The sequence below is a fragment of the Lithobates pipiens genome, unplaced genomic scaffold (genome assembly GCF_037356315.1).
Source record: "Lithobates pipiens isolate NorthernLeopardFrog02 unplaced genomic scaffold, aLitPip1_a1.2 Scaffold_18, whole genome shotgun sequence".
NCBI lineage: Eukaryota > Metazoa > Chordata > Amphibia > Anura > Ranidae > Lithobates > Lithobates pipiens.
Window position 1 is genome coordinate 115013612 of NW_027507758.1, and position 11055 is coordinate 115024666.

Sequence of the window (11055 nt, forward strand, 5' to 3'; positions counted from 1 at the left end):
GATAAGATAATAAAATTAATGAACTTTTTACAAAGCTGTACAGTTCTTTGATACCTATTAGAGCCCTTTGATTGCATAGGTTATTTTATGGAAATGGTGAACTTAGCCTTTAAGAAAACACTCATACAGTTTGTGGCTCTCCAGAGTACATTGTGAATTCTGTTTTGTGTGTTGTTTGACTCTACAAAATGGTGATTTAAAGTGAAAATGTCAGATACTGTATATTACATGATCACATTGATTTAGAGCTGAATGAAACACTGCAGAAATCATTTTTAATGTTTCAATAGTAAATAAATCTTAGACAATTTCATGGAAACATTGTAAACTTTCAACCTTGCTTGGTAAACTGCTGCACATACAAGTGTTTTTTTTCCTGGTGTTGGACTTCCTTTATGACTTACAAAATATTTGGTATCAGCTCGGAGAATTTTTTTTCTTATGGCTGATCAGAATAAAGAAAGCAAAAGTATGTTTCTCTACTTTCTTGCGTAGGCAGTATATTAATTATAGTGGTCGGATTTGTCTTAACAATCTGTCTTTAGCATTGTTGCTGATAAATAGGGTTGATTAAATCAGGAAAAATCAAAGACATATTACTTTTTCACTCTCTTAAATATCCACCTCTGAATTAACAGTGTGTTGTCTAAAATATTCCAATCAAGTCAATACAGTAGACTTTTTCCTTGCAAACTGTCTGTAAAGGATATATGTTAATGTCATCAACAGCCACAACTGACGTGATGGTTATTCTATTTCTGAGCATGTTCAGCATTGTGGGTAGTTTGCTAAAGGAATGTCTGCCTCTGAATGTTTCAAACATTTATTTAGGTAGAACAAAAATTCCCTTTGAATCTGATGGGATGGTTAGGGTACAGTTTCTGGTCCTGTGTCCTATGCTCAATATAGATAGGTTAAGTTTGTCCTATTGGTTTCTTCTGCAAAGGAAAATCTGTAGAGCAGTGATTCTCATCCAGGGTTCCGTGGAACCCTAGGGTTCCTCCAGAGGTTGCTAGGGGTTCCTTCAGCATTGGGCCATTTCTACCTCTCAGATAATTTCCCACCGACACCATTGATCTTTTTAGCTCTCTGTAAGGAGATAATTCTTCCCAATGACCACAATTGTAAGGACCATTCTTCCCACTGACCATCAGACTAATGTATCATGAGTTGTAGATTTCTGATGGTTATGAAAGGCTGCTGTAGAGGTTTGACATCACATATAGCCAAAATTAGAATGATTGGGTGACAACCGCTGTAATTATGGCATGTTAATATAATTATTTTAGTAATATAATAAATGAACACCAACCATGTAATCAATCACGTGAATGGACTCTACTGATTCATCAGACTTTGTGTTATTATTATTATACAGGATTTATATAGCGCCAACAGATTGCGCAACACTTTACAATGTTAGGGCAGTTGAGTTACAATACAATTCAATACAGGAGGGATCATGATGTAAGGAGTCTGTTTGAGCCAAACAACACCAAATGGTATTTAGATAAATATTTATGAAGATCGATTTTATGGCATTACTGCAGTTTTCATGAACTAGTAAGAAAAAAAAAAAAAACAATCCTGCATCACATTTGCATATTTTGGCATGTACATTTAATGTTCATAAGATAACTGCACAATAAATTCAAAGTGACCTATTTGTCAAAACATTTCATGGGGATGTGGATGGAGAGGTTGTTGTTTATTCATTTTTTTAAATCCTTTTTAAATTTTTGCTTGTAGTGTTGTATTTTTAATGGTGATTTTTTTTTTTTTTGTGGTTGTAGTCCCTCTATGTGACTAGGCAGTAACAAATTATTTATTTGTAGAAAGATAATTAATTAAGTAATTAAACTGTAAGGAAAGCATTGCAAGCTCTTCCGCTCTATAGGAAATTTAAAACCAAGAGAGAAACATTAATAAGATTCCTCCTGCAATCACAAATCAGAAACATTGGGGGTTATTTACAAAAGGCAAATCCACTTTGCACTACAAGTGCAAGCTACAAGTGCAAAGTGCACTTGAAATTGCACTGAAAGTGCACTTGGAAGTGCAGTCGCTGTAGATGCGAGGGGGACATGCAAGGAAAAAAAAAAAAACAACAGCATTTTAGCTTGCCCATGATTGGATGATAAAATCAGCAGAGCTTCCCCTCATTTCAGATCTTCCCCTCAGATTTACAGCGACTGCACTTCCAAGTGCACTTACAGTGCAATTTCAAGTGCACTTTGTACTTGTAGTTTGCACTTGTAGTGCAAAGTGGATTTGCTTTTCGTAAATAATCCCCTAAGTGTGTGATTAACTAGAGTAGAGTATGTTCAATCACCTAAGTGAAAATATTTAAACGAAGGGGGTTATTTACGAAAAGGCAAATCCAATTTGCACTACAAGTGCACTGCTGTAAATCTGAGGGGTAGATCTGAAATGAGGGGAAGCTCTGTTGATTTTATCATCCAATCATGTGCAAGCTAAAATGCAGTTTTTTTATTTTCCTTGCATGTCCCCCTCAGATCTATAGTGAGTGTACTTTCATTTGCAGTGCACTTGTAGTGCAAAGTGGATTTGCCTTTCATAAATAACCCCCATTATTTCATTTAAATACTCAGTTATATGTAGGGAGATTTATTAAAACTCGAAGTTAACCTTCACTGCTCCTTTAACGAATCAACCCAATTTTCAGTATGCAAAAGCGGTAGTAAACTGCAACCAGCCCCCCCCCCCCCAAAAAAAAATCTTCTCCCTGAAAATGAATGTCATAATATGCTAGTACGCATGCATCGCATATTAGCACATTATGTGAAACTTACCTTAGAATGAAGCCCTTCAGCAGCGTGCTGTCACAGCTAAAGACGCTTCCATCTTCACCCGGTCTTCCGGATGCCCACAGGAGTTGTTGTTTACGGCATGGTATGCCGTTCCTTCAGAATGCATGTGCCGGTGACATCACCGGCTGCATGTAAAGTAATATCTCCTGAACGGTGTACGTTTAGGAGATAATTACTGTACCCATAGGTAAGCCTTATTATAGGCTTACCTATAGGTAAAAGTCATACATGGGAGTTCACAGCCCCTTTAAGCACATGACATACATAATTTAACTTTTGGGCAGTATGGAAGTCTACCACTGATAACCGGAGGCGCCAGCTTCTGCAACTACTGAACTCACTGCAGCTGCACAAGTACTCTCTAAGGATAGGTTCACACTATTTGATCAAATGTTCAGTGCAATTATGTAGTGCGATTTAGTTGTGTTTTTGGCGTGTTTGTTTATGTGATATTACATGCATCTGTGTATTTAGTTTTAGTCAATGATAAGAATATCTGATTTGACCGCAGAAAAAAACACTGAAATCACATCAAAATGCATTAAATTACATGCATTTTAGTGTGTTTCCATTGAAGTCTATAGGAGTCAAAATCACGGTGCAATCACACCAAAGTGGTAAAGGACTGTTTTCCAAAATCACACCATACTGTGTTGCATTGATGTGAATGGGCATCAATGTCATTTCCATTGTCTTGCGATTCTGTGTGACTATTTAAGTTGCATCTGAAACCAGGCCTTAAAATGGTCCTGTAGTTGTAAGGAACTTCTGTATTGTTATTTTAAGGTGAAAGCTGAATTCAAGTAATTATTATTATTTTTTTTTTTTAATGTTACATTGGTTCAGCTTGGTTACATGTAATTCTTCATATCTCACATATGGGATTGCAAAAATTCAGTGTAGTAGCCGGTGCTAAATACAATAATCGCTGGTCTTTTCCAGGTGCTGATCAAGTGACTTGCCATCTGTATTGGCTTGGGGCTCATTGGCTTGGCACCGCCACTGTTTAGAAAATGTATTTTTTTTCAATATGATCAAGATGTTTTCTGACTGGATTAGGTGAAGTTCATGACATCGTCTGCCCCTCCTCTCCATCTCATCCAATCAGAGAACACGTTGGGGGTTATTTACTAAAACTACATGATGCAAAACCTGGTGCAGCTCTGCATAGTAACCAATCAGCTTTCAGATTTTATTGTCTAAGTTTAATTGAACAAACTGAATTTAGAAGCTGATTGGCTATCATGCACAGCTGCACCAGATTCGAAGTGCACCAGTCTTAGTAAATCTCCTCCACTGTATTTATGAACCAAAAAATACAAGAGGTTCTCTGAATGGCAGAGGTGCCAAGCCCTGTGTTCAGTGTACAGATGGCTAGCACCTGGGGAAGACTAGCACTGAAAGAATAAAGCACAGACTACTACATTAAATTTCTGCACCCCCCCCCCCCAAATGTGAGCTATGAAAAATTAAACCCAACCAAGCCTGACTAATGTAAATTTAATGTAAAATGATTCCTAGCTTCTAGCTTTAAGAAAAAGGCAGTTTTAAGGTCTTTAGTTACACCCAACACACAAATGCATAGTGTACCAACCTTCCCATAATGATGACAAAGGTAGATATTTCTCAGAATAGGAATCAGGAAATTTGACTGTATTTCACTTTAGTTTCCTCGTCTCCTTTCCTGCTTTGCAAACAAATTTCAACACAAGGGTTGGTCATTTACGTTTGCAGATATTATGCTGGAAAAGATGCAAGGCAAACTATCTATTATACATTGGGGAAATTTACTAAAATTGTAAAGTACAAAATCTGGAGGGTTATTTACTAAAGGAAAATCCACTTTGCACTGCAAGTAAACTTGGAAGTAAAGTCGCTGTAGATCCGAAGTGGACATGCAAGGAAAATAAAAAACAGCATTTTAGCTTGCACATGATTGGATGATAAAATCAGCAGAGCTTCCACTCATTTCAAATCTACCCCTTAGATTTAGAGCGACTGCACTTCCAAGTGCACTTTTAGTGCAAAGTGGATTTGCCTTTTGTAAATAACCCCCTAGTGCAGCTTTGTAAAGAAACCAATCAGCTTCTAGGTTTTATTGCTTTTGCTGTTTACCAACAGCTTTTCCATAGCTATGCAGATTTTTTTTTACGTGAAAATAATTAGAAATTGATTAGGGAAAAGTATTTCTGATTGTCGTCACTTTAGAGAAAAATAATAAAATGCCTAAACATGCTTTTTTCCCTTGAGAGAATTTCACTTTAAATTTATTGCCCCATTGTTGCGTATCTCTCAATTTTCTTAGATGTAATAGATGGACACTTCTTAGCACAAGATACACAGGCAGATGACAAACCCTTGCCTTGCGCTCAGTTACACAGACTACGAAGAATAATGAGCAAAAAAGATTGGTTGAACCCACAAGTGCGTTTTTGACCACTACTTTAGTAGGTAAATTGTATATTTTTTTATAGAGATCTATACATCAGGATCAAAAAGTGAACTGAGGATGAATAACTGATATAAGGATCGGGTTCCAAAAGAGCAACAGTCCCTACTATTGATATACAGCTGGGAGCTATGATGTTGCCAGTTGTATATATCTTTGTGTATTAGTACTCTAATTATACCTGTTCCTATATTACTTTAAAGAAGTTATAAGTCAGAAGGTTTTTTTTATCTTAATGCATTCTATGCATTAACATATAAAAGCCTTCTGTGTGCAGCAGCCGCCCCAGCACCCCCTAGTACTTACCCGAGCCCCATCTCTCTACAGCGATGTCCACAAGTGTCTCAGCCACCCGAGACTCTTCCTCCTGATTGGCTGTGACTCGACTCGGTTGCCCCTACAGCAAGTTACTTGCTGTGAGGGCACTTGACAGAAGGGAGGAGCCAGGAGCAACGAAGATGGATCCAAGAAGAGGTGGATCGGGGCTGCTCTGTGCAAATCCACTACAACAGAGCTAGAGCTAGAGCTAGAGTTAGAACTGGCCTAACATAACCCATCCTCCCCCTTCACCGATGCATACTTACCTTGATCAGAAGGCCACAGTTCCACTGTTTATTTACATCCAGCACTAGAAGTCTTCAATGTCCAGGCCACACTTATGCATTACAGCACCACAGACTTTTATAAGGATGTGTCCCAAGGCCAGAGATGATCAGAAACTGTCCCAAAGTCCATGGGGCTGTAATGTACAGGCATGACTTGAACAGTGAAGAACTGTGTGACTATGAAGTGCCACAAAGGGGTTGATTTACTAAAACTCAAGAGTACAAAATGTGGCGCAGCTCTGCATAGAAACCAATCAGCTTTAATTTTTATTTTTTTTGTCAAAGCTTAACCACTTCTGCCCTGGAAGGATTTACCCCCTTCCCGACCAGAGCGCTTTTTGCGATTCGGCACTGCATCATTTTAACTGACAATTGCGCGGTCTTGAGACATGGCTCCCAAACAATTGACATCCTTTTTTTCCCCACAAATAGAGCTTTCTTTTGGTGGTATTTGGTCACCCCTGCGGTTTTTATTTTTTGCGCTATAAACAAAAAAAGAGCAACAATTTTGCAAAAAAAAAACTATTTTTTTTTACTTTATGCTATAATAAATATCCCCCAAAAATTTATAAAAAAACATTTTTTTTCCTTAGCTTAGGCCGATACGTATTCTTCTACATATTTTTGGTTAAAAAAATAATCGCAATAAGCGTTTATTGATTGGTTTGCGCAAAAGTTATAGCGTCTACAAAATAGGGGATAGTTTTATGGCATTTTTAGTAATATTTTTTTTTTACTAGTAATGGCCACGATCAGCTATTTTTATCATGACTGCGATATTATTGCGGACACATCGGACAATTTTGATAGATTTTTGGGACTATTGGCATTAATACAGCGAACAATGCTATAAAATTGCATTGATTACTGTAAAAAAAATTCACTAGCAGTGAAGGGGTTAACCACTAGGGGGCGGGGAGGGGTTAAGTGTGTCCTGGACAGTGATTCTAACTGTCTGGGGGATGGGCTAGCAGCGACACGACACTGATGGCTGCTTCCGATGACAGGCAGCAAACGATCAGTGTCCTGTCAGTAGGCAGAACGGGGAGATGCTGTTTACATCGGCATCTCCCCATTCTTCCTCTCCGTGACACGATTGCAGGGAATCCCAGCCACGATCCAGTCCACGGGTCCCCGCGGGCACGGTCACGAAACTCGTGTCAGGTACGTTACTTTGCCCAGCCGCGCCATTCTGCTGACGTATATGTGCTGACAGCGGTCGGCAAGTGGTTAATTGAACAAGCTGATGCTGATTGGCTACCATTCACAGCTGCACTCTCCAGTTTTAGTAAATCAACCCCACTGTTTATATATTAAGTAGAAATTTGTTCTTCACTGATGAAGGACAATAATATATCAAGACTTCATATAATATATATATGCAGTCTATATATATATATATATATATATATATATATATATATATATATATATATATATATATATATATATATATATATATACAAAAATAATGAATATTGTAAAAAAAAAAAAAACACAGCTGAAGCCGGATTTCCACCGAAAAGTGGAACCTCCGCTTATTTGCTCCCCCACCCTTCGGTGTCACATTTGGCAACTTTTAGGGGGGACGGGGGAGCGGGGACCTGTTTTTGACAGATCCCCACTGGATAAAGAAGGAGTAGGGGTATGCTTTGCCACCCTAGGCTATGTGGCTTTATGTTTCTATTTATGAACACAGTGTAGAGGCACAGTTCTAGTCCCTGCATGCAAGGATGGCTCCATAGGGTGCTGCAAGAGATAGGAGCCACTCTGAAATAGGAAACCTGGGGCAGTGATCATGGCATCAGCTTATACAGGAACACAGGCAAGGAATAAGAGTTAGGCCCCTTTCACACTGAGGCGGTGCGGGCGTCGGCGGTAAAGCACCACAATTATTAGCGGTGCTTTACCGTCGTTTTAGCGGCGGTCTGCAGCCACTAGCAGGGTGGTTTTAACCCCCGCTAGCGACCAAAAAAGGGTTAAAACTGCTCGCAATGCGCCGCTGCAGTGGCGCTTTGCCGGCGGTATAGCCGCGCTGTCCCATTGATTTCAATGGGTAGGAGCAGTTTAGGAGCGGTGAATACACCGCTCCTTTCACCGCTCCAAAGATGCGGCTAGCAGGACTTTTTTCATTGTCCTACTAGCGCACCGCTCCAGTGTGAAAGCCCCTCGGGCTTTCACATTGGAGTGAAAGGGGCTGCTTTTTTCAGGCGCTACACAGGCGCTATTTTTAGCGCTGTAGCGCCTGAAAACCGCCCCAGTGTGAAAGGGGCCTTAAAGCTCCTGTATACTCAGTAAATGATTAAATCAGCTGGCAAAAAAAACTGAGGGTTTAATATCACTTTTACTATATTCATAAGCTCAGTAAACATACACTCTGCACACTGAATATAAACTTTATTGGACAATGAAAAGTCTGTATTTACTCCCTTTGTCATATACACACGCACACATGCGTACACACACATACACTGGTATGTTAATCAGTGGCGTAACTAGAACCTTCAGGGCCCCGATGCAAGAAACCATGAAGGGCCCCCCTGAACCCCAGCCAGGGCCCTTCCCTCTGAGTCCGGCGTTAGAACTCCAGGTACCCCTAGCTGCTTATGCTGCTGCCGGCCATATGTAGAGGGGGCTGCATGGGCCCCCTGCAGCACAGGGCCCAGTTGCGGTCGCGACTGCTGCACCCCCTATAGTTACGCCCCTGATGGTAATATAATTTAGGCATCTCTGAAAACACCAGATCCTAGTCATTCTGAATAATAAATTCTATACCTGTTTTATTACATTTTTTTTAAGTATTTATACCCGTAAAACAACTTGACTTAATATTTATATTTTTAAACAATTAACATATATTTAATTAATTGCTATCGAATTACAAGAGCTGTAAAATGTCACATCACATTACATGTCATACCAGTATGTGTATTATAAACTTTATCTGCCCTTTTAACAAATTATACCAAAAGACATGTTAGCATTTATACATGCCATTTTTTAGTTACTAACCGCAAGTGTTATTTAATTGCCTAAAAATTCTGTATTTCATTGCAGTGGTAAACCGAAAACCAACTAGTCCTATCATTAAACATCAGGATGCCTTGAGCAGTGTACATTGACTTACCATTCCTGCTTCATCATCTTAACAAACTGTTGACAAGTAATTGGAAACATTGTTAATATCTTCATGGACACAGAAAAACGGATTCATTCCTATACTTTCAAGCTAAATTTGGTTCCTGCGGTGGCAAAAAGGTTGAATGTGGGACAAGTCTACACAGTCACAGGCGTAGGCTTCATCACAGAGGACTCACAAAAGTGAGACAAGGTGAAGAACGATCTGAACGTTGGATGAGAAATGAGGCTAATGATGAAAGGTCTTCTTCTCTCTTTCCCAGTTATTTACTGTCGTTTATTCCCTTCCTCTGCATTTTTATTTTATTCCCATCTTGTTAATACCATTTCCTCACAATTACAGTTTACAGTTTGCATTAACAAGAGGATCATTTTTGACTGGTTTAGACACTAATTTAATTTTTACTGTGGGGGATATTTCAAACTTTTTCCAAATGGTTGGACATTGTATGATGTGAAAATAAAGCCTTTGTGAGTGTATTGTATATCATAGATTGTAAATGTAATAAATAACAACAATTTATTTTATATTTTTATAAACTTAAATATCTTAAATAAATGGAGGAAGACATGAACGCCTGATTTATCACATGCCATTTTGCTTTGTCGTTGTGTAAGACAGCAAAAAAAAAAGAAACCTATCACCATGAAAAGTACTCTTTCAGGTTTAAGGTAATATGATTTGGTGGGGTCTTGCTATGACCATATTAATGTTACAGTGTAGTCACTTAAGAGAAAGGCCATCTTGAATAATTATCTTCAGTTTCCAGACTTAGAGCAGTGTCAGTAACTCCTGACTTGTACGACTTTTTGCTATAGATTTATTTGAGTTGATTTACTCAGTGAGTAGCGGTAGTTCCCTTAGCAAAATACATTTTATTTAATTACAATTTTTTTTAGATTAAAAGCATACTGTACAGTCATATAATATCATTCAAGTCACATGTTATTCAACATGTTTCGCCTATTCAGTCTTCTTCAGGAAAATGGGCGGTGATACTACTGGCAAAATAAGCAGAAATAAATCAAAACAATATCATAAAACATTGTTATATACACATAATTTGTTTACTATACAAAAAGAGAATCCCTACCTCCAAATGATGAAGAGGCAAGAAGTCATTGTAACGAATGTAAATATGACATGTGTCTGTCCAGGAGTGGCAACGTGTATCCATCGGCTGTTGGGATTTTGCCACTACCTGGTAGATACATTTTGGCACTCCTGGACAGACACATCTCATATTTACGTTCGTTACAGTAACTCCTTGCCTCTTCATCATTTGGAGGTAGGCATTCTCTTTTGGGAGACAATTTTTCTATAGGTGGAGTAGCCTTTATTGCTGCACATGTATAGTAAACAGATTATGTGGCTATAACAATGTTTGTGTGATATTGTTCTGATTTATTTCAGTTTTTTTGCCAGTGGACTCACCACACATTTTCCTGAAGAAGCCTGAATAGGCAAAACATGTTGAATAACATGCGTGAGGAATGACATTATATGACTGTACAGTATGCTTTTAATCAAATTTTTTTGTAATTAAATAAAATTTTGTAACAAATAATTGTTATACAAAATATTTCTCTGTGTATTTATGTGTCCATGCACCTGAAAAGTCCCATATTTCCCCCATTTGCCTCTAGTTATTTATTAAGGGATGTTGGTGCCTCTGATTTTGTGTAAACTGGTTTTGTCCATGCAATTTCCATAGTTAGCAAAATAAATGCCAACTTTGTATGTATGTATGTATGTATGTTCATTTAGCTCAGTGCGGTAAACCTGTATTCACCTAGAATACCTAATCATGAGCAAGGGAAATTAAAAAACAGGATTTTTTTTTCGTTTTTTTGCCCAGGATTGGATAATTGAAGATAACACAGCTTTACCATATTTGTAAAGCTTTATGTCACGTGAACATTCACTTTGCAAAGAAAACACACTGTACAATGAACCCTACTTGGAGGTTAATTAAAGGAGTATTAATCAAAGTGAAAGCTTACTTTGCAAATATCAGAAGTGAAGACTATT

At 38.3% G+C, this 11055-nt stretch overlaps 1 protein-coding gene across 3 annotated transcripts in view; it reads left to right on the forward strand.

Moving 5' to 3' along the window:
• Positions 1–10768, forward strand: part of PAX1 (paired box 1) — a 32507-nt gene extending 21739 nt beyond the window's left edge. The window contains exons 5-6 of one of the 3 annotated variants that reach the window (XM_077486031.1): positions 5137–5278; positions 8943–10768. In XM_077486031.1, coding sequence (XP_077342157.1) covers positions 5137–5267 — 131 coding nt within the window. In that variant the 3' untranslated portion in view covers positions 5268–5278; positions 8943–10768. Of the gene's footprint in view, positions 1–5136; positions 5283–8942 lie in introns of all 3 variants that reach the window. The other 2 variants (XM_077486030.1, XM_077486032.1) reach the window with 2 other exon arrangements.
• The last annotated feature ends 287 nt before the right edge of the window (positions 10769–11055 follow it).